This window comes from Oculina patagonica, chromosome 4 (assembly GCF_052425735.1).
Source record: "Oculina patagonica isolate OP01 chromosome 4, crgOcupat, whole genome shotgun sequence".
NCBI classification, from domain to species: Eukaryota; Metazoa; Cnidaria; class Anthozoa; order Scleractinia; family Oculinidae; genus Oculina; species Oculina patagonica.
In genome coordinates, this window is record NC_135761.1 from 61,958,130 (window position 1) to 61,982,207 (window position 24,078).

General features: G+C 38.9%; 1 protein-coding gene across 2 annotated transcripts in view; it reads left to right on the forward strand.

Moving 5' to 3' along the window:
• Positions 1-24,078, forward strand: part of LOC144650974 (MAM and LDL-receptor class A domain-containing protein 2-like) — a 126,119-nt gene that overhangs the window by 35,574 nt on the left and 66,467 nt on the right. For both annotated transcript variants that reach the window (XM_078510820.1, XM_078510819.1), the window contains exons 25-57: positions 495-763; positions 1,825-1,967; positions 2,094-2,427; positions 3,047-3,308; positions 3,948-4,207; positions 4,917-5,085; positions 5,352-5,758; positions 6,123-6,354; positions 6,720-6,976; positions 7,256-7,346; positions 8,008-8,154; positions 8,762-9,027; positions 9,850-10,096; positions 10,966-11,240; positions 11,805-11,895; positions 12,645-12,788; positions 13,668-13,927; positions 14,276-14,504; positions 14,971-15,236; positions 15,479-15,653; positions 16,173-16,319; positions 16,441-16,604; positions 17,777-17,884; positions 18,360-18,450; positions 18,862-19,020; positions 19,887-20,146; positions 20,426-20,516; positions 21,277-21,417; positions 21,780-22,048; positions 22,152-22,434; positions 22,714-22,897; positions 23,240-23,547; positions 23,765-24,024. In XM_078510820.1, coding sequence (XP_078366946.1) covers positions 495-763; positions 1,825-1,967; positions 2,094-2,427; positions 3,047-3,308; positions 3,948-4,207; positions 4,917-5,085; positions 5,352-5,758; positions 6,123-6,354; positions 6,720-6,976; positions 7,256-7,346; positions 8,008-8,154; positions 8,762-9,027; positions 9,850-10,096; positions 10,966-11,240; positions 11,805-11,895; positions 12,645-12,788; positions 13,668-13,927; positions 14,276-14,504; positions 14,971-15,236; positions 15,479-15,653; positions 16,173-16,319; positions 16,441-16,604; positions 17,777-17,884; positions 18,360-18,450; positions 18,862-19,020; positions 19,887-20,146; positions 20,426-20,516; positions 21,277-21,417; positions 21,780-22,048; positions 22,152-22,434; positions 22,714-22,897; positions 23,240-23,547; positions 23,765-24,024 — 6,989 coding nt within the window. The remainder of the gene's footprint in view (positions 1-494; positions 764-1,824; positions 1,968-2,093; positions 2,428-3,046; positions 3,309-3,947; positions 4,208-4,916; positions 5,086-5,351; positions 5,759-6,122; positions 6,355-6,719; positions 6,977-7,255; positions 7,347-8,007; positions 8,155-8,761; positions 9,028-9,849; positions 10,097-10,965; positions 11,241-11,804; positions 11,896-12,644; positions 12,789-13,667; positions 13,928-14,275; positions 14,505-14,970; positions 15,237-15,478; positions 15,654-16,172; positions 16,320-16,440; positions 16,605-17,776; positions 17,885-18,359; positions 18,451-18,861; positions 19,021-19,886; positions 20,147-20,425; positions 20,517-21,276; positions 21,418-21,779; positions 22,049-22,151; positions 22,435-22,713; positions 22,898-23,239; positions 23,548-23,764; positions 24,025-24,078) is intronic.

Sequence of the window (24,078 nt, forward strand, 5' to 3'; positions counted from 1 at the left end):
TGGAACAAGGGAATATGAGATAGATTGCACTACCAAGCTGAAGTCTTTACCTACTTACCAAGCTGAAGTTTCAAATCTTTACTTTTTGAGCCCAAACAAATTCACAGTCACTTTCTTTTTTAAAAACCTTAAGCACTTGTACAGGTATAAGTGCACCATGGCAGGTATCTTGTCTACCATTAAATTTCATTGGGCAATCGACTTCCATATTTAAAACATACTGTTAGTCAGAATGTGCTGTTCCAGAAAATATCCATACCTTCCCTACAGAAGATTTTTGGGTTTGAACCCCCCCCAACCCCTCTGGAAATTTTCTTGGAAAATTTTTGCCTTTTAAGGCCCCCACCCCCTCAGAATTTCCAATGACTTTCTGTGGGGTGGCGGTTCACCAAAATGGCGTAACTGTCTTTGCTTATGGATATTTTCTGGAACCATGCATTTGTATTAAACACAAATCTATTATTAATAATTGCTTGTGTGTTCTCTAATTATAGTAAATGGAAGCTATGCCTATATTGAAACTTCATATCCCCGTCGACCAAATGATACAGCTCGACTTATTAGTGCTGTATTGCCACGCAACACAAGACCTGGAACATGCGTTTCATTCTGGTATCACATGTATGGTCCTGACATTGATACACTCAGTGTGTATACAAAGACTGGAGGCTCACTTGGTTCAGTAATTTGGCAGAGAAAAGGCAATCAAGCAAACAAGTGGAAGTATGGCCAAATATTTTTGAGGATGACGCTAAGCTACCAGGTTAGCTAAAATTTATGCCAAGGTGTTAAGTTATTAATAGCTTGGGAGAAGTACCCAGGAACTGTTTTTTTACAGGGTGTGGTAATGCTATCAAATGTATTGGATCACTGTGGTTACAAAAACACACATTACCCATCCTCTGAACAACCACTGTCAAAATAATGGTTGAACAGGAAACCATAGTGATGTAATAATTAAAATTCAATGCTGTAAAATTCCGGTTATAAGTTCCCCGCTTATAAGCCCCCCTGGTTATAGGCCCATCTACCTGGAAACAAAAAGTACATACTAGTTATGCAACGCTTTCGAGTGGTATACTATGGAATATCCCACGAGTCACTTGTATTTTCTCGGTATACACACGAGCCTTTAGGCGAGTGTGTATTCGAAGAAAATACAAGTAACAAGTGGGATATTCCATAGTATACCACGAAAAAGTGTTGTGTAACTATTTTATACCATGCCATAGAAAATACACTGAATACATTTCGTCAAGAATAAGACCGCAGCGCACGACGGGAAGGTTGGGTTGAATACCGTCGAATATACAACGGCTTTTCTGTATTCTGATTGGCTGTATTTTCTATGGCATGGTATAAATCCGATTATAAGCCCCCCTGGATATAAGCCCCCCTGTGCCAGATGACAGTACTGAGCATGGCTAAATGTTGCTTTATTATTCATTTTTAACTTAAAATCGTATTTTAATCAACACTCCCGTGGCTCGTTTCGAAACGTTCATTTTATTCCGCTTATAAGCCCTCCCGGATATAAGCCCCCCTGTGCCAGATGACAGTACTGAGCATGGCTAAATGTTGCTTTATTATTCATTTTTAACTTAAAAACGTATTTTAATCAACACTCCCGTGGCTCGTTTCGAAACGTTCATTTTATTCCGCTTATAAGCCCTCCCGGATATAAGCCCCTCCGCTTATAAGCCCACACAAAACCCCTTACGAAGTTGTATAAGCCCAGGGCTTATAACCGGAATTTTACGGTATTTTTGTTCAGGGGTTAAGTTTTAAACTCCAAACTTTAACTTTTGTTGTTTCTTTGTCAAGGTTGTCTTTGAAGGAGTTCGTGGAAAGGATTACCAGGGAGACATTGCGTTGGATGATATCAGTATAAAGGATGGTTTCTGCCCACCACTTAAAGAGTGCTCATTTGAAGATGTCAACATGTGTGGATGGACCAATGAGAAGAGGTAACCTTATCATGCTTATATCAAAATACATCCTGTGTTGGAGTAAGCAAACATCCATCCAAAATAAATGAAATTATTGTATAAATTATAAAAATTTAATATTTTTTGTTGGTTTTATCATTATAGTGTTGATACCCCTAACTTTGATTGGACACGCCAGAGTGGGTCTACAGCCAGTTCGGGAACTGGCCCAAAATTTGACCACACCTTTGGAACAGCAAAGGGATACTACATGTACATTGAAACCTCCCTTCCCAGAAGGCCGGGAGACAAAGCCCAGCTGTTGAGTCCCAAATATCCTACAACTCAAGGGAAATGCCTGCAGTTTTGGTACCACATGTATGGAAGACACATTGGAACATTAAATGTTCGTATAAGACGTGTGGTCCTTGGCAAACCTACCTACTTCTTACAGTGGTCTAGATCTGGGGATCATGGAAACCGCTGGAGGGTGGCTCAAGTAAATGAATTAAATTTGTTTTTATTACATTACTGTATTGTTTCTGATGGAAAATGTTTTACAGATAATAAGTGATTGGTTTCCTTGTATAATTAATTTTAGCGCTAAATGTATGCACTGTATGTAAAACAAATTGTAAGGCATGTAAATACCTTTATAATTTCTTTTTTTTCTTTCTTCCTGTTAGTTTTATTGTTTCCTTGTACTGTAAGCTCTAACACCAATAAAGCTTTTTATCAGGGCTGCCTAACCCTAGATGCTAGTCACTTGATGCAGTTTAAGTTATTCCTTTGTGTTTACAGTACTTCAAAAATTTAAAAACTTCTTCAATATACTTTCTTTCTTTGATCTAATTTCAAGGTACTTTCTGTTAAAATCTCTGAATGATGCCTTTTTATTTGCATCTGTTAAATACCATGAATGTGTCAGATATGTACAAAATTGCTGTCTTTGAGGAATCAAAGATTGGGAAATATCTAAAAAACCTGGAATAAAACACAGTTTTACCAAAATACTTCAATGGCTACTGAGTTGAAAGCTTGTCAAGAAACCCAGATTTTGAAAATCGTCCATAAGAATACCATAATCTTCCATCATCTCTGTTTATTTTCCTTACTAGGTGACTATAACAGCAAGGTCTGATTACCAGATAGTATTTGAAGGAATAAGAGGAACCAGCTTCCAAGGTGACATAGCCATTGACGACGTTGTGTTATTAGATAATGCTTGCCCACCTCCAGGAGATTGCAACTTTGAGACAGGCATGTGTACTTGGGTCAATGTTCCGCAAGGAGACGATTTTGATTGGCTGCGTGCTAGTGGTTCAACAACAAGTTTCAACACTGGTCCTGCTATTGATCATACAACAAACTCATCTGGAGGTAAGTGGTACATTTCAGTCACCATTGAACAAATGATACATTGAAACCTCTTTTGCTGTACAACACTGCTCCACTGCAAGGAGTAGGGCTGTTAAGAAAATGGCAAACGTGTTCAAGTGGGTGTTTTGCCTTACAATGTTTCATTCAGCTGAAAGTCTTTTCCTTGCTTTCCTCCCTTGCTTAATTGTTGGGAATTGATACAGAAATGTCTGTCTGCGATGGTTGACTGTCAGGGGAAATATTTTTTCTCTTGTTTAAGAGAGAGAGAGTTGGATTAATTACCAAATGATGTACAGCCTTTTTATAGGTAGATGGCATTTTTTGGAGACGAAAAGGGTTGAGAAGGCAGTGTGCAGTGTAATACAAGTAGGTTGTGTGTCAGGCTCTGGATTGAGTGGCCTGGATTTGAAACCCTGACTGGGTTCGTTGTGTTGTGTTCTTGGACAAGACACTTAAATCTACCAGTGCCTCTGTTTCGTCTGTCCAAACCTGACTAAATGCTGGGGGTACCATGCTTATATAGACTAGCACCCAATCCAGGTGGAGTAACAATTCTCCCAGTTACTTTGTGTTACATAGGCTGAGTGAGGTTGGGTGCAAGTGTAAACCTAACCTTACCTTTTAATCTTATTCTGACAGGATACTATATGTTTATTGAGACATCAAGCCCACGTAAACCTAATGATAAAGCACGGCTTGAGTCAGAAGAGTTCCAGCCAACAGGCTCCTCAGGGCGTTGTTTGAAGTTCTGGTATCATATGTATGGTATTACTATTGGAACACTGAATATTTGGATGAGCAGCAATGGTACAACTGGAAAGATCTGGACTCTAACTGGAGACCAACAAAACAAGTGGCGCTTTGGACAAGCTCCTGTTAGCAGCAAAGGAGTCTATCAGGTCAGTAAGGTGGTTCACTTAAAAAAGGTAAACAGCTGTCTGGGGGTACAGAGATCAAAAAGAACAGATATTTATCAGTCCCTCTTCCCATGAGGGGCTTTCACGGATATTGAAAGAAACATTAGAAACAAATACATAGTATGAGCCTATCTGGCAGGGGTAGACCAGTTGGCTGTTTGGGAGAGAAGTTGAGAAGTTGAAATCAGAAGTCGAAACCACACCCTCTGGATCTAAGATCTTAATGATCAATTAGAAAGAAATTAGTAAGCAAGGGTAAAGGGCATTATATTGATATTTGGGTGAGGTCCAGTTTAACCAAAATTGTTAGCCAGACATAAAGAGAAATATTAGGCCTTCTAACCAGCAAACTGTTCAGATTGTGCTTTATTACTGTGGACCAGTTTATTGCCACATACAGTCCAACCTCCTGTAAGCTGTAAGCACCCATGGGACCAGAAGAACTGATCTGCATAGGAGAGGTGTTTGCTTAGGGGGGGTTAAAATAGAAGTGTTTAACAACCACGACAACAACATCAACAACACCCACAACAACAAAAACTTTGTTTTGTCCCCAAATTCTACAGAAGGTTAAGTGTCCAGCTTATGAGAGGTGTCCATTAGCGAAAGTTTGACGATGATAGAGTGAATATGAACTAAAGTAACCAGAAACCATAGTAATACTGTTGTATGATGATTGTTTTCCTTGTAGGTTATCTTTGAAGGTGTCAGGGGTCAAGGTTACACAGGTGATATTGCCATTGATGATGTTCAGTTCACAGTAGGTAGCTGTACTGTTCTGCCATCGAATGCCAAGCCAACTAATCCATGGACCACCCCAGCAGTGTCCACTGTGCAACCAAGTACAGGACCAACGACAGGTAAACAAGTTTTTAAAAGAACATGCTGGAATAACTATGTATTCCTCTGCCTTTGTACTTTTCACTCATATTGCCACAATCAGTTAGATCTGTGAGGGAAACGTTATCAATGGTAACAATCCCAACCTGTAATGGAGAATCTTAAATGCCCAAAAAGTAAAGCAAGGAACTTGCATGCAGTGTTTCACCTTTCTGTTACTTCTTAGTTGCTTGTAGTAACTTAATTTAGTACACAAATAGTAATGTAATGTTTTTTATATGATTAGCACCTTCCATCTATGACTGCACATTTGAAAAAGGTTATTGCCTGTGGACTCAGGCACTGAATGACAAATTCAACTGGACGAGAGTCCAAGGAAAGACACCATCTCAATTAACTGGACCTGCTATTGACCACACAACTGGTGGATCGGCTGGATATTACATTTACATTGAGACATCTTGGCCACGAAAGCCTAACGACACGGCACGCATTGAGAGTGCAACAGTCCCTGCAACTCAACAGAAGTGCTTACAGTTTTGGTATCACATGTATGGCCCTCATGTGGACACTCTGAATGTGTACACCAAGATAAACCAACAACTTGGGTTACCTGTGTGGGTAAGAAGTGGCACCCAGGGAAACAAATGGAAGCATGCAACTGTGTCTTTGACTGTCTCATCTAAATTCAAGGTAACGTTTTTCATTTCTTGGAAATATGTCAGACAGGTAAATTGATTAAGGAGCTCAAGCCATTGTAACAACAGCATTGTATCGCTTGAGTTTTCTTAACAGTAATCCAAACAAAAATCATCGCTCCTTCATTAATTTTATGAGTTACTCATAGAAAAAGTTAAAAAAAAGTTACTCATAGTCAAATGGCCCAGAAATCTGAGCTTATTGTGTTCTGAAAGTAAAGGTTTACTGAACTAAGTATGCATGTCAGGGTAACAACGATGATGTGAACTTTTGATTTCCAGGTGTGAATTATTAATGTCATAATATATATACCATCATGCCCTATCTCACGAGATACAATATTTTTTCTTCTTTATAGGTTGTCTTTGAAGGCCGTCGTGGTGTTAGCTGGGCTGGTGACATTGCGCTAGATGACATATCCATGCAGGATGGACAATGTCCACCACAACTTCAGTGTTCATTTGAGGACCCACAGCTTTGCGGCTGGAAGAACATCCATGGTGATAACTTTGACTGGACTCGAGCCAATGGTTACACAGCAAGTTTAGGAACTGGTCCATCATATGACCACACAACAGGAACAGCTAATGGTGAGTGACTGTCTTGGACCTCCCACATAAACTACGTTTAGAGCAGAAATTGTAAAAGAACCTTGCCAAGTCGTCCTCCAGACTTCTCTAGTAGGCTGTAAGTACCAGTAGACTTATGCTATTTTAAAAAGACAGCAACACAAAAGAAAGGCCTGAATCAACCGAGAAGGCAAGTATGATGGATGGTATGGTTGCCATGGATACCTCCTTGGCTAATTAGTTGTACTTACAGCATCTCCGCCCCACTCTAAAACAACAGCTTTAATCTATTGATGATGAGTTTAACTTGGCTTTGTCGGGCACTTGGGCATATGACCTAGTGATGATTTCCATCACCCTCATTGTCTGCATTCTTTCACTCACAGGTTATTACATGTACATTGAAACCTCCTCACCTCGCTCGAAGGGGCACAAAGCATGGCTTGTAAGCCCTCAGTTCAAATCAACAAATGGAAGATGCCTCCAGTTCTGGTACCACATGTATGGCCCAACCATCGGCACACTGAATGTCCTTTTGCTTCAAAATAACACTCGTTCATCTCCCATTTGGACTCTCTCTTCTAACCAGGGCAACGTGTGGAGAATTGCCCAAGTCACCCTCAATAGTCCTATTGACTTCAGCGTAAGTCTTTGTTTAAACTTTACTGTATTTAATATATATTTCAGTTTGCTTGGAACACTACTGGAAAAACGTGATCGATTTGTTTAGAAATAATTTACAAGTACATTTTAGTGCTTTTCCCCAAATGTGATGCTTGTCGTGAGTTGACCTGTCCTTTGCAAGCTATCCACAAGGGGTTCAAGACCCTCAATTTTGTCCCTACTGTATGTCACCATGTATTCTTGGGCCTTATTACCAGCCTCCAATTCCAGCTGTTAACAGATGTTTCTTATTCCATAGGTAATTTTTGAAGGTATCACAGGCACCAGCTATACTGGAGACATTGCAATTGACGATGTAGAGATCATGGATGGTGCTTGCCCCCTCCCAGGTGGGTGGATAAATCAGATTGTTCACACCTGCATCACTGAGTTACATATTTCCGAAAAGTCAGATCACATTTGCTGTTCTGCATTTCCATGGTTATTATTACTTTTTCAACCACGGAAGTGCATTTGATAAAACAATTGTGGTTGTGTTTTATTTAGGGTAATAATGCAATTAAAACAATACAATTATCAGCATTTCATTATTATGTGAAATGGGTTTTGACAGAACACTGCTTCTCCTATAGTAAACTGAGCCCCCTCCCCCCTTGCTAGAACTGGCCCCTTTAAAATTCAAAAGAATGGTAGACTGAATTAACTGGCCAAAATAATACTAGAGAAAGTTCAGCTCTCATGCACAATAGGGCAACCTGAAGTAGTATCTTGTCTATATTGCATGGAAGTAAACCAACAAAGCCAGATCTCAGTGGTTGTCTTTCCAGTTGTCATAGATGTGTCTCTTTCAACAACTGAAAGTCCATGCGAAGAATTTCAGCAAACATATGCATGGTACTGTAATGGTATGCATGGTACATTAATAAAGTTGTTGATTGATGGGACTGTATGGAAAGGCTCGGGAAAGCATAAAAATGTGAACTCTTTCAGCCATTAAATTATTGTAGTCATAAATTGTCATAATGATGCACTTACTTTTTTTGTGTGCAGGTGATTGTGATTTTGAGAAAGGAGTATGTACCTGGATGAACTCGCCGAATATTGTGGAAGACGAGTTTGATTGGACAAGAGGAAGTGGTGGAACACCAAGCAATTTTACAGGACCAACAACAGATCACACAACAGGCTCAAAGAATGGTTAGCATTTTTTACTTTTACGTCTTTCTACTTACATTGCATCTGTTTGAATTTCAATATGAGAGGTAATGCACTTTCATAACAGGCTTTCATGCGTCACAGAAAACACTTCATAAGATTAAACAACAACCAACAACAAACTCAAACTCATACAATGCCATGTTTGGTGATCCAGCCTGCTGGGCAATATGGGCTAGCAATACATGTATGAAGTTATTGTTGTCTGGCTGAGATTGGAAAGTTCAGCCACTGTCGGTTTTGTTGATTTTGAGCAGTTTTCAATTGATTGTTGTTAAACCAAAACCAGAGTAATCTAGCCAATCACAAAGAACACAGACAATCCAGTAAACCAATTAAAACTTGAAGCAAATACATGTAGCTGGCACAAAGGGCTGGAAAACCAGTGCAACTCGATTGGTTTTGGTTTTAATACTGATTGGCTGAGAAAATGGCGCAAGGGTTTTAAACCAATCACTGAGCATAGTTATGCAAAACCAATGCAAACGAGAATTACTTTCAACACTCAAGTGAAAACTGCTCTATCTTTACAATAACACTAACAACGACAATAACAATAACAACAATAACATTTCTTTTATTTCCACAGGAAACTACATGTTCATTGAGACATCATTCCCACGGAAGCGTGGCGACCGTGCAAGACTAGAAAGTGAAGTCTTCCCTCCAACTCCTAGTGGTGGAAGATGTATGTCGTTTTGGTATCATATGCAAGGAGGCCACATTGGCACCTTATCAGTGTACATGAGAGTGTATGGGCAGTCAGAGACGAAGCTATGGTCTCTTTCTCTTGACCAGGGAAAGAAGTGGAACTCTGCTGTAGTGCCGATTCTTAGTGGTAATCGCTATTATCAGGTAAGGCAGACCTTCTGCAATACTAGCACTGGATTTGGTAAAAAAAGCGGCATGAACACAGACACCAAATGTACAAAATTTCATACATCAGTACTGTTTAATTATTTGACAACTGATTTATGATGTATCAAGATTCAATTATTCAACAGTCTTGTTCCTTAAAACCGTTTTATCTGCCCCCAAACTGAAATTTTTTATAGTAAAATAAATTAAGAATGACGGTCAATAATGCCATTATCCAGAGGCCTCTTCTTTTGGTAGATAAAATTGACTCTCCTGCTACACAGCCACCCCATCCTAAGATTGTTGACTACCAAATTACACATGCTCTTTGTTGTTCACTGGCAGAGTTAAATCAAAGGAACGCTGTCTTGCCACAAATACATTTAAAATGAAACTGCAAAAATGAACTGCAAGCCATGATAAAAATCTAGTTTCAGGAATGAAAGCACTTAATTTGGAGAGAATAATACACTTGAAATCTACATGTAGTGTGAAATGTTTGGATGAAAACTTCAGTCGATTTGTCTCACCTTAAATATCTTGTTGCTTATAAATAGTTTCTTCTTCCAGTTCATTTTAGAATGTTATTTTGTAGTGTTCACAGATTCATAGGTATATTGCATGACTGTAACTCTGTACAAGATAACAAGACAAATGATTATCAAGAACTTATTAAATTGTCAATACAAACCTAGATTGGGTTGCCTCTAAATCCGGTTTTCATTAGGTATATCTGGGAAAGGCAGTGAAATGACAACAGTTGAAAACTTGCAAACTGTACTCTAAAGTTTTGTCTAAGTTGATTATGTCTTTTTTTAGATCATTTTTGAAGGGGTACGTGGATCATCTTATAAAGGTGACATAGCCATTGATGACATTTCGTTTACTGCAACTGTTGGCAAATGTCTGCTGTCCCCATCAAGTGCAACACCATTTGACTGTAACTTTGAAAGTGGCTTGTGTTCCTGGACACAGGACAGGTCAGACAAGTTTGACTGGACAAGACACAGGGGTGCCACTGGTAGTGTTCTTACTGGTCCTAGCATTGACCATACTACAGGCACACGTAAGTTTCTCAAGTGTAAAATTTGTAGAAGATACTATTGAACTATCGTGGGATATATATTAGGAAAATTAATCAGAGCTCCTTTTTTGCAACTTGGACCATGTATTTTTAAAAGTTTAGACCAATTTTTTTCAATATGGACCAACCTGTTTAGTTCAGTTAAGTTTTTATATCTCTTATAATGATAATAATAATGATAATGTATTTATATAGCGCATTTTTCATATGTATATGTTCAAATGCGCTTTACACGTACTGTAATTTTACTACACAATTGTAAAGGCCAGACCACAACACCGGGAGCTTCGTGCCCTACTCTTTGCGAATAGTGTGTGGGTTCTTTAACATCCCTTGTTATAAGACTGAAGATACAGGAGACGGGACCTACGGTTTATCGTCCTTTTCCGAGAAGACTAGAATGTCTAACCATTTGCAGATGAAATTACAAAGGCAGCACATTCTCCTCAGTTATTTTAAGACCCTGAGTGTTGGTCCGGTCTGGGGTTCGAACCCTATTCATCAATTTCAAGGTCTGAATGGTGAATTATCTGTATTTTGTTTGGCTTTGATTTATTGACAGAGCCTGAAACATAAATTAATAATTATAATAAATTTACCCAAAGCTCACAAGCCATAAGTTGACTATAGAAAATGCGGATACATGCCTTACAATGGTAATACCAGTTTAAGGATGTCTTAAAGTACAGACAGAGAAAACATGGATAATAAGATGTTGTTTGATCTCTTGCTTAGAAGAAAAGAAGAATAAAGGGAAAAGGGCGGAACTGTAGCATACGACCTGTGCAAATGACCCATCACAGTGTAATATCTGACAGAAAATTAACTTATTGGCTCTATTATCGTTACAGGTCAAGGCTGGTACGTATACATAGAGACATCTTTTCCAAGACAACCTAATGACACTGCTCGTATTATAAGTCCAAGGATTAAAGGAAATGGTTCCAGCAAGGCAATACGTTGTGTGTCTTTCTGGTACCATATGTATGGACCTCATGTTGACACGTTACGTCTGTACAAGAAACAAGGTTCATCCCTTGGGAATCCTCAATGGACCCGGCAAGGTGATCAAGGGAATAAGTGGGTACTCGGAGAGTACACTTTGGAACACACAAACGATGTGCAAGTAAGTTTGTTAAGAGAGGTAGTGATGTCATGGTTGTTGTAGTTAGTTACAATACAGATTACACATTTCCATAACAATTTGCTTGATTTATTAGTGGCCTGACATATTCCTCGATAATGAAACTACTAGGTTTTCTTTTTTCAGTACATCCTTGAATTTTATTACAATTTTTTGATGCTGGATTATTTGACGTTCTTATAAGTAATCCCCCCACCCTCAGAAGGGCTTTGAGTACTTTGCATTATGTGCCCCACAGCCAAGGCAATTTTCTGTTGTGATCATGAGGACAATAAGTGTTGTATGTAGGCCAAGTTGTCATAATGAATCGTCTTTGAATAGTCCTTGATAAAAGGTCGGAAATGTGTGTGAACCTTGTGGTGATTTTCATCTGGGCTAGTGCTTTAAAATGTTTTAGCTGTGTTATATAGATGTGGTATATAAACTAAAAAAGATAGAGATCTGTGCCAGAGCATTGCTTCTTTAAAAATAACAAAATAATGATTTTGTGGGTTATGTTGCTGGCATTTAGTTTTCTTATTTCTTGTGAACATGTTTGTTTTGCAGATTGTTTTTGAAGCTGTTCGTGGTGTAAGTTATCGCGGTGACATTGCACTAGATGATATTTCCATAAAAGATGGTAGCTGTCCAACATCAGGTAAACTGAAGTGAATCAGCATATAAAATGCCAATAAAAAGGGAAATAAGGGCAAGGCTAAGGCATATAAAGGGGAAAAAAGAAAACAACAAATGCATGCAACAAATCCATGTATATACTAGTTATGCAATGCCTCGAGTGGTATACTGTGGAATATCCCACGAGTCACTTGTATTTTCTCGGTATACACACAAGCCTTTAGGCGAGTGTGTATACGAAGAAAATACAAGTGACAAGTGGGATATTCCATAGTATACCACGAGAAAGTGTTGTGTAACTATTTTATACCATGCCATAGAAAATACGCTTACTAAATTTCATTGAGAATAAGATCGCAGCGCACGATGGGAAGGTTGGGTTGAATACCGTCGAATATACAACGGCTTTCCTGTATTCTGATTGGCTGTATTTTCTATAGCATGGTATAAATAAATATACATGGATGCCACATGTAGAAGTTGACTAGTTTTCAACTGAATCCTATTTGAACTATGTTCGCCAGTATAGGAGTGCAGGGTAAAATATTCTTACCCCACTCTGTCATTGGGTTAAAACCTTAAATGCCCCAGATGGGACAATTGGTGCCATGGTTGCCATTGCTTTTGTCAAACATCTTGCCTTTTTTTAATAAACTACGTTCATTTCTGCCTCTGAAATATTATGCAACCATAATTGGTAACCTTTTGCGATGACAGATGGCTGACATTGTTACTGACAAGTTAATTGACATTGAAAACGTTTTACCTTAGGAATGTGCAGCTTTGAGGCAGCTGACATATGTGGTTATGCACAAGACCATGATACTGATCAATTTGATTGGTCGCGCAGCAGTGGTCCAACAACTAGCATTAGCACTGGACCAGTAGCAGATCACACTTACGGCACTTTGTATGGTGAGTGCGTGCCAATTATTAATCTAGAAGCTTAAGATAATGTTGGTTACCATTGCCTTGCTGTCAACACACAGGGGTTAATTGGGGAAAGGTTGCCTTTTGTCTATTTCAAGCTTAGAAAGGAAGGACAATTGGTATGCATCATTTTTTCTGTTGAGACACTATAAAGAAATCTCAGTTGATCAGATTTCCTTTCAACTGGCAGATGTTGTATTTAAGCCCCCTTCGTTTATAAGCCCACTCAAAACCCCTTACAAACGGTATACTTTAAAGGGGCTGGATCATCACATGGGTGTGTATGCATTTTGGAAAAATTTCGAAATACAGTGGAACCTCGATTTAACGCACCTCTACATAACGAAGTCCTCGATATAACGAACGATATTTTTTGTCCCAGTAATAGCAAAATATATGGAAAAGAACCTCGATATAACGAAACCTCTATAAAGCGAACACATTTTTCCAGTCCCTTGGCCCTTCGTTATATCGAGGTTCCACTGTATTGAGCTCCATCTCTAAACATCTTCGAGAGTAGCACTTGAAATATCTCACTATGAAATCTCTTGGCTCTCCTTGAATAATTGGTTATTTTGTTAATTGCTGTTATATACAATTTGGTGGCCGTGGAGAACTTCAGTCTATATTTTACGTAACTATTTTGTGTTTTCTCAATGAAATTTCGTGGATGCAGTAGGTAGTCTTGAAACAGTTGCAGAAAATTACACGCTTCAAATGTCCAAGTAGTCAATGAGTTTCAGCAAAGTGTCATAGAAGGATTCAGCTTTTATATATAACCTGAAGAAACAAAGGAGTTAAAATTTGTTTGCACATTTTTATGAATTATAGTGAAGAACAATACCAATGTCTTTATTTTTTCAGGCCATTACATGTACATTGAGGTATCTCCTACCAGCTTACAGAAGGGTGCCAAGGCTCGTCTGCTGAGTCCAAGATACCCACCCACCAAGGGTTCTTGCCTTCAGTTTTGGTATCATATGTATGGCCGTACAATTGGAACACTCAATGTCTACATAAGGGGTTTATCTTGGTTCATGTCCAAAGTATGGAGCAAGACTGGTAATGACACTAACATCTGGAATGTAGCACAAGTCAGCTTCAGTAGTCGTTATAGATATGAGGTATGTTTCTGGTCGTTAAGCGAGACGATTTAGTAAATAACAATGATAATGTACCATATATCACAAGATAACTAGGGCAGTAGAGTGGCCTTGTGAAATGACAGTTGGATGATTTTCTGATCACTTGACCACAGCGCTGTTCATAATTTCAAGAATCGCTGTTTTCAGAAGGATTCCATTGTTTTTAGTGCACCACTTGTCAACGCATCATGCTGAACTGTTTTCCTTATTATTCGACATTTATATCTAATAATTTAATAGCAAACAATGAAATGGCACATTTTCATCTCGTTTTCTCCATGTCAATAATGATGAAACTTGAGAACTGTTGTTATATTGTTTTACTAGGTTGTTTTTGAAGGCGTTAAAGGAACAAGTTACACTGGTGATATAGCCATTGATGATGTCAAGATAATCATTGATAGCAGCTGCCCAGCACCTGGAGATTGCTCATTTGATAATGGTTACTGCACCTGGACAAACAGCCGAAAAGGAGACAAGTTTGACTGGATTATTGGAGGTGGAGGAACACCAAGCTTTTTAACTGGACCTTCCACTGATCACACAACAGGCTCTGGTAGGTTTTTGGATTTCATTTTCCTTGATAACTTTCTGGTGAAATCCATTTGACTTGACCAGTCAGAAGTGTGGAGACTTCCTGGATTCAAATAGCATTAATGAAAAGTGTACACCAATCCACATGCTCTTACATACTCTTGTTACAACTTGCTACTACTGGTACCTCTCTGTAATGGCCAGTCAACTCTCGCCAGGTTGGCCATTATTCGGTCATTATTCATGCACTGCAGTTCCTGAGTGCGAAAATTAGCTTCTTTAACTCTTCATGTACGCAGCTTACTGTATAACCCTTGATCTATGTAAAGACGCCTTATAGATAAAGTAAGTAAACAGCAGGAGTTTTATGAGTCACAAAAGTTGACTTGTATTGTTCCCTCAGGGTACTAATTATGAAGCATTTATCTTATTCCAATTCCTGCCATTATATTTTTAATTAAATCATTTTTGGTTGTTTTTCTGTGCAGGTCAGTATGTGTTCATTGAGACCTCGTCCCCACGCCAGCCAGGAGACAATGCTTACCTCCTTAGCCAGCCATTTGACCCAACTGGTAGCAGTGGCAGATGTTTGAAGTTCTGGCATCACATGAGAGGATCTTCGATTGGCACTTTGAATGTCTATCTGTACACTGGTAACTTTTCTGCAATGTATCAGATTTGGACAAGGAAAGGAAACAAGGGTGACAAGTGGATACTTGGACAAACTCCAATAAGAAGTAGCATTAAGTACCAGGTGAATAGTCATTTAGGTTTGAAGTAATGCAGAACTATTGTTTGTGTAATCTCTCTCCTGGCCAATCCCGTATAGTTGGCAAGCTGGCATACATGTACTTAAACACGACTAGCACACAGAAACGATGTACCTTTCCAAGGTTGTACGATCCCTTCTGAGTGAACTTAACCACATTTAAGTGTGCAGTTGGCCTTTTCAAGTAACAGTTGTATTTTAAATTCTTTGTAAATTCTTTCAAAAAGGTTGTGTTTGAAGGAATCCGTGGCAACAGCTATACTGGTGACATAGCATTGGATGACATCAGCTTCACAGTCAGTGCGGCAAACTGCAGAGTACTACCTTCAGATGCACTTCCACCTAATATGACAACTGTATCTCCACCTGTAACCACATCCTCTGTCAGCCCAACCACTATAGGTAGGTACAAGCAGCTATGGCTTATGTCACACTTAAAGGGGCTTTGCCAAGGATTTTAGCCAAATTTAGCCATGGGATATGACCCTCAATTCGGTGATATATAAAAATAACTTCTTTTAAAAAACAGTTAAGGTACATTTCAATAACACAGCAAATACAAAAGAAGGAAGGGATGACCAAAAGAGACGAAGATGGAAATGGATTGTTGTAACTGAACTCAGACGTGACACAGTCCCTTTAATTGTGTTGCAACTAATACCAGAATTATATTATAGCTTGGTGAGACTTCTAAAAATCAGTGAGTGTTATATCTGTTGTTCCGTTAAGCCTTGGTTCATATTATAGCTTGGTAAGACTTCTAAAAATCAGTGCGTTATAACTGTTATTCTGTCGAGCCTTGTTTATATTACTGAAAAGAAACCGTTCTTGCTAAATTTAGATTGAACAGCATTCTTTGAAAGCCATTTTAGAGTTTTAGCTTAGTTTTATGCTTACATGCATTGCTTGGTTATTTTGTAGGTAATCAAGGAAATAACTGTAACTTTGAAGGAGGAATATGCAAGTGGACTTTTGATTCCAAAGGCAAATTTAACTGGACTCGTCATCAGGGTTCTACTGCATCGGGTGGTACTGGTCCAAAGTTTGATCATACACTTGGAAATACAGGTTTGTCAGTCTTTTGTTGCATTTTGAGATGAGATATAATGTGGCAAGTGTACATGTAAATTAAACTCAGACAAGCACAGAAAATGTCCTTAAACGTTTGCTTCTTTGTACCTACTTGTAGGGAAGGGTTGGTACATGTACATCGAGACGTCATATCCACGTAAACCAAATGACACTGCTGGATTAGTCAGCCCTACCATTACCAAGTCAGGCTCATTTGCTTGTGTTCTATTCTGGTATCACATGTTTGGACCACACGTTAATGCACTCAATGTGTACTTGCAGGTGGGTAACTAAGTTGTTGTGTTAACTGCCGGTTGAATAAGTTCCCTTGTACGGCAATCTGTATCCCTTGTTTACTTGAAGACAATTTAGAAGCCCAATTGGTTCATAGCTCCCTTTGCTTAACTCTTAATTCTGTAGCATGAAGCAGGTAGGAGTATTGCTACTCCCCCGTGGATGGGATGCTAGTCCATCACAGGTTACTTCCCAACATTCTGTCACGTTTTCCCAAAAAATTCATCAGTACAAATTTATTCTCCTGGGTGGAGAGACACTGTGACAGTCAATTGTCTTGTCCAAGAACAAAACACAGTCTGCTCTCAAACTCGGACCCCTGTATTCTGAGTTTGGTGCACTAACCATTTGCCACTGCGCCTACCAACTTCAAAAAATTTAAAGCAAATGAAAGATCATCGCAGTAGTGTACTCAACTTAAGCAGTTTATAAAAGCAAGTCAGAAGAAAAAAAAACAGGCTGAAACAGGAATCGTAGACATGACCTCTGCGATACCAGTGCAGTGCTCTAACCAACTGAGCTTTCAAGCCAACTGGGAGCTGGTCACTTGTGAGTTTGTAATATACCCGTGGATGAAGAAGATATGAAATGAATATATGAAATTCAGAGAATTTATTTACTATTATTATATGGCTACAATAGTACGCGCGCTCTGATTGGCTGCTGAGCGGGCATTATTTTCTTGTAATGACCGGGCATTATGAAAATTTTTATCGGCTCGACGGTTTTTTGAGTCGTGAGTAAAAGCTACTAGCGAGGGGGCAAAAACAACAAAAAATGCCGACAAAATATAACTATCTGTTCAATAACTGAAAAAAAATATAAGCATACCGATACTTCTTTAGTATGAGCGACGAAGAGAGCCACAGAGAGCGAGAGCGAGTTTTACCTCCAGTGTTTTTTCCCTTGATTATACTCTTTTTTTGAATAGTGTTTAAAGGTCATATAATAAATAACTTATTAACCTCGTCCGTTCGGTCATTACAGGGGAATCTCAGACCTCGACCTTGAGGTATTGACCTCGCTGTCGCTCGGTCAATACATCAAGGCCTCGGTCTGAGATTCCCCTGTAATGACCTCACTCTTGGTTAATAAGTAGTATGTATTTTATTCTGCAATTAATAATAATAATAATTAATTGTTCTCACTCACTTTTTCAGGATGGTAAGGGTCCAGCAAGGACTTTGATGTGGCAAAAAATAGGTTCTCAGGCTGATGAGTGGAAACAAGGACTTGTGGCACTGTCTCCAACTCAAAGCACTTACAAAGTGAGAAAATGAGTCCTCTTCACAATTAAATCCATTTAAATCAGTTCCTTGCCAATTTAATTTGCCTTATCTTTGAATGAAACAGCCATGAACCAATAATTTTTCTTTATACCACATCCTTTGTCAAGCAGTCAGGTGAAAACCATTTACGTCCACAATTTAACACAGTATTGTCTAATACGAGCTTCATATATGACTGCGGTACTAGTCATTTTGATATTACTTGGTGAACTGTTATCAGTGAAGACACTTTGCGATGTCTATCAGAGAAAGTGCATCTGTTTGGCATTCAGTCTTGGATGTAGTTCGCGAAAAGAGGATTAAGAAAAACTAGTCATTTCTGTCTTGATTTTACCAATATTTCACTTAAAAAATCCTTTGCTTAGTCTTGATGTCATAGTCTTAAGTAGCATTTCAAACTGGTTATATCTTAAGGAGTACATTTTTTAATTTTGTTAAAAATTGTTTTTGAAAGGTTATCTTTGAGGGAGTGCGTGGCTCAAGTTACCAAGGTGACATTTCATTGGATGACATATCTTTCCAAAACAATCAATGTCCACAACCAGGTAAGAATTGATAATATGCATGATTATTATACTTAGTATTTATTGACCTAGGGATATAACAGTACAGTGATCTTTGGTTGATGATTTGCTGTTGGTGCTCTTTTGTAACAAAGTTATTGTTTAAAATAAATATGGACCCCAACAGCAAAACTCTCAAAACACGTTCAAATGTTCTTAGGAATAAAAAGTAATAAGTTTCTAAAAGTAATTTCTAATGGCAACATGTTATAATCCGATCGGAAATGAATCTGTGTGTTTAGTTAGTAAGGCACAAGGAGTTACTGACCTTACAGGAAAATCTACCTGTTGTGGGTGATCCAACACAACTTTTTTTGAGTCCTGCATAACTTGAAGTGATAGGTAAAAGTATTGTTTCCACTCCACCTCTAACATCTATGAATATCCTCACAGCTGAATGCACCTTTGAGTACTTTGTGGGGGGATCAACTAATTGTGGCTGGACTCAAGATCACTCTGGCAAAGATAACTTTGACTGGAAGCGTGCTAGTGGTGCTACTGCTAGTTATCAAACAGGGCCATCATTTGACCATACTTATGGAACTAAACAAGGTAAACTTTTTTTAGATGGTAAAACATTTCCATTTACTTAAAACTTTATTTATAGTGAATTTAGGGCTACATGTCATCTGTGCCAGTGTCATTTCATGCATTACCGTCGATTGCATCTATCTGTGAACGCTCACGCTAAAAACATGTTTTCAAATGACGTCAAACGTCAGCGTTTCGGTTGTCAAACTTTAAAGTTTAGCAGACCCTAACGTGAACTTTTGCACTCAAAATACTCACCATAAACACTGAATACGGGCGAAACTTTACACTAGAAATGATTCAAGTGAACTTGTGTATGTATATCGACACAGAGCAGCATCAGTTTCTCAGAAGAAGTCTCTATATCTAGTATTTCCATCATTTCGAAACCGGAATGTGTTGAACTTTCGGCGCGAAAGTTGCCGTTACGGTCTGCTAAACTTCAAAGTTTGCCACCTGAAAAGCTGACGTTTGACGTCATTTGAATACATGTTTTTAGCACGAGCGTTCACAGATAGATGCAATCGACGGTAAACTCATCACCATTGATGAGCTTGGGGAATGGTGCCTCATGTGTGGTGGAGCTTTGCATGCTTCTAGGGAATGCAAAGGTATCCATGACAACCCTAAGAGCGGAATACTTACCAACAACACACAGGTGGAATGGGAAAGATGATGTCCCCACTGACCCAATGCACGTGTCTGCTGAAATGCGCTGCTGACCAGCATTGGTTTGAGTCTAACTTAGTCTAAATTCCATTCGGCAACATACAAAATCCAGCCACTTTGTTGCACTGTAAATTTAGATAGAGATAAAAACTTTGTTTACAAAAAACATACTACAAAGCTTTTTACTTGTGTTTTAAGTTTCAATGTTTTTTTGGCAGGCTTCTATATGTATATTGAGACATCTTCCCCAAGGAAGCAGGGTGACAAAGCAAGACTTATCAGTCCAAACAAAACCCCACTGAAGGGAGGCCAGTGCTTCCAATTCTGGTACCACATGTATGGCCAAGACATCGGTACCTTGAATGTTTACATACAAACGGGGCAAAATCTTGGCATTCCAGTGTGGACTAGGTCTGGTAATCGTGGAAATGTTTGGAAGGTTGCTCAGGTCGCCATCACCACCAGTTCCAGTTTTAATGTATGTCCTCTCTTTTGCTTTTGTTTTAAATTCCTTTGTGCTTTTCTTCAATAATAACTCATAAAACAGTATCATTATATCCTCTACCTTGGTGATTGACATAATATATACGATTTACTAAAAGCAGATATTATTAAATTGACAATGAAGCTGTTGCACTGAGTACAATAAAAATAAATAAATGTAACTAATTTTCCACGTATGGATTGTTCTGGCAGATTGTTTTTGTAAATAAATAAAAAAACTCATTAATTTTACATGTATGGATTGTTCTGGCAGATTGTTTTTGAAGGTATTGTTGGGAAAAGCTATCAAGGAGATATTGCCATTGATGATCTCAAGTTAATTAAGAGGCCATGCCCATTACCAGGTAACTACTTTGTGTTTTTAACCTTGACGAGTTGGTTTACAGTGAACTCTTTCTAAAACGGACACTGTTGGGACCGGCTCGAACTGTCCATCTTAGAGTGATGTTCGTCTTTAAGGGAGTTAAGGTACAGAAACATGACTGAACAATGGCAGGGACGGTACCAATACCAGGTATCCGTCTTAAAGAGGTGTCCGCCAAGAAAGAGTTGACTGTATTACCCTCTTTCGTATGCCGTTCCCTATCTGTGAAGCACTCCTGTTTTACTATGTCCTTTTATGAAGTGCCCAGCATCCCTCCAGAAAATAAACGATTAAACTCCAGATAGGGGTCATGGTGCATGGTTCAGAAACCAAGGTAAAGCACCGAGACTGATTTGCCACAGACTTTACCCTCAACATTTACTGTTCGTTTTATGTAAGGCAATGTGCATGTGAACTGAAAAGCGTTGATGTTTGTTCCTCAAAAACTGTGATGATGCAGCAGAGATGTATGTCCCTGAAGAAACTTAGCTCTAAAAATGAAAGCAAATATATGACGAGATGGATGTAAGTTGTTGATGGATGTAATGTAAGTTGTTGATGGATGTAAGTTGTTGGACGAGTTAGATGTAAGTAACAAACGTTGTTTAAAACGTTTGATATTAGTCAGTGACAGATATTTGAGTTATGGATGTAAGTTATTGGTTTTATGTTTCCAGTTACATTAAAGGGTTTCTCCAGTCAAAGTTAATTTCTTATAATTTTCCTTTATTGTTTTAAAGGCGATTGTGATTTTGAGAGTGGAATGTGCACTTATACCAACACCCAAGCTGAAGACCAATTTGATTGGTTAAGAAATGCTGGAAATACTCCAAGCTGGCAGACAGGACCTAAAGTTGACCATACTCTGGGAACTGCTTTAGGTAAATTATCTTTTTGAAAGGGGGCTGCTAGCCTCTAAACGATTATCTGAAACATTGTCATTCTTTAAAGGTCCCCTTATACTTTATCACACTTGCACTTAAAATAAATGCAATTAATAATAACCTGGCATGCCATCTTCATAAACGACACTTCTGTAATAAATATGACCAACTTGTAAGTCCACAAGGATAATGAATGAATGTATGGTTTGGGCTAGGTTTGAATTAGCCTCTGGAAAGTTGCAGGTGCATTAATAAGTCCTATGGGCATTCCGTTGTGTTTGAAGATGCTGAAGGAGGTTGTGAAGGCTGTCTGGTGCCAAACATCATCCAGTAACTGGAAGCAACTGTTTGTTTTTCAGGTCATTATATGTACATAGAAACATCAGCACCACGCAAGCAAGGTGACAAGGCCCGTCTTCTCAGTGAAGATTTTTCACCAACCACATTCCATGGAAGATGTGTGAAGTTCTGGTACCATATGTTTGGTGCCACAATTGGTACCCTTAGAATTCTGGTCAAAACAGGTCCAGGGAATCAATCAGAAACTGCCATTTGGGAGCTGAGTGGAAACTTTGGTAACCAGTGGTACAGTGGCCAGGCCCCTGTGGCAAGCGGAGTTATGTACCAGGTAATACTGTAAAGAGAAACAATAAGAGGCAATGGTGTCTGAATTGTGTGATAGTCCATTTCTTAGTAACTGTGAAATTGCTAACTCATTTCTTCTGCTACAGGTTGTGTTTGAAGCTGTACGTGGAAGGAGTATCAGTGGCGACATTGCTATTGATGATATTACATTTGTTACAAGTCGGTGCTCTGTTGTACCATCTATAGCAATACCACCCACTGTCCCACCTACAACACCTCCGCCAATAATAAACAACTGCACATTTGAAGGAGGATTCTGCTCATGGACAAACCTCAAGGGGGACAACTTTGACTGGACAAGAAGCAGGGGCGGAACATCTTCATGGAACACAGGACCAACTGTGGACCACACTCTAGGAACAGCTAAAGGTACTCTTGATGATTTACAAAAACTTGATGAATTAATAAAAACCTTCATTTTGTCTTGTTTAGGTGTTTTGTACTTCTAAGGGTACTTTGCCAACCAAAATAAAGCTGGAAGCTGAATATTTTTTGTCAACATTGCATAGGGGTGGAGAGGGGCAAAATGTGTGTGAATAATTTGTTTCCAATACTTGTGACCATGGTTGTAGCATGTACCAAAGTGGAATACCTAGTAGACATAAGAAAAATAGATTGTATGATTACTACACATCACTTTTTCTTCAGGTTACTATGTATACATTGAGACATCCTCCCCACGTAATCCAAGAGACAAAGCTTGGCTCCAGAGTGGACTGATCCAGCCAACAACTGTCACTAAAGGGAGGTGTTTAAAGTTCTGGTACCATATGTGGGGTGATCATGTAGACACACTTAACGTCTACCGCAAAGTTGGTGCTACACAAGTGAGGTGAGCCAATCACTTGTACTTAATACATGTTGTGTATAAACTGAGCACGTATTTAGTCACTACATGTATGTACTCAAGGTTTTCATTTGAGCTGCATCAGACTGAGTGAGTACGTACATTTTGGTACACCATGAGGTTAAGATTGAGCAGAGGATTATCAAGGTAGTAACTTCAGGCATTGATAAATTCACTGTCGTACAAAAACTAAATCTAGTTTTATTGTACATGTAAAAGTCTGATGCATTCATATAGCATATTATAATTTCAAGACCAGTGACTAGTCAAAGCTTATGTTATCAAAGAACAGCAGCAAAGTAACAGTTTCATTTGATTGTATTTCAGTCTCTGGACTCGCAAGGGCACACAGGGTAACAAGTGGCGCTATGCACAAGTGAACCTGATCAGCAACCAGCCATTTGTTGTCATCTTCGAGGGAGTTCGTGGAAGTAGCTACATGGGAGATATTGCCCTTGATGATATTGATGTCGCTGATGGACCATGCCCACCTCCAAAGGCCTGTGATTTTGAAACTGATATGTGCTCATGGCAAAATACAGTGGGAGATCAGTTTGATTGGAAACGAGACAGTGGAGGGACGCCCTCCTTGGGCACGGGACCTACCACTGACCACACTACTGGAACCAAAAATGGTTTGTGGCGATATTTATTATGTTTATGCCACATAGAATACTCCACTTTTATATTTAAAGAAACAAGGACTAAACGTGGCCAAAGTCTTGCAGGATAAATCATACAGATCACTATGTACTTTTAGAATTAAATTACGAATTGTTGTTGCTATTGTATAGTGTAAGATTAAGCTTATGTTTGTATCTCATAATTTTTGTGGTGTGCATTTCTCCACAGGTTATTACATGTACATCGAAACATCCTACCCACGCAAACCAAATGACAAAGCATGGCTTCTTAGTCCTCAATACCCAGCAGCTCCAAATGGCAAGTGCTTGAACTTCTGGTATCACATGTCTGGCAGCCATATTGGCTCAATTAATGTGTATGTCAAAGCTGGTCTGACAATTGGCACTAAGGTATGGAATGAGACTGGTGATCAAGGCAACTTCTGGCTGCATGCAAGAGCTCCTATCAAGATTAACAACAAATTCCAGGTACTGTGTTTATGCTAACTTTCCTTTTCTTACTGATTCACGTTCTTGATGCTC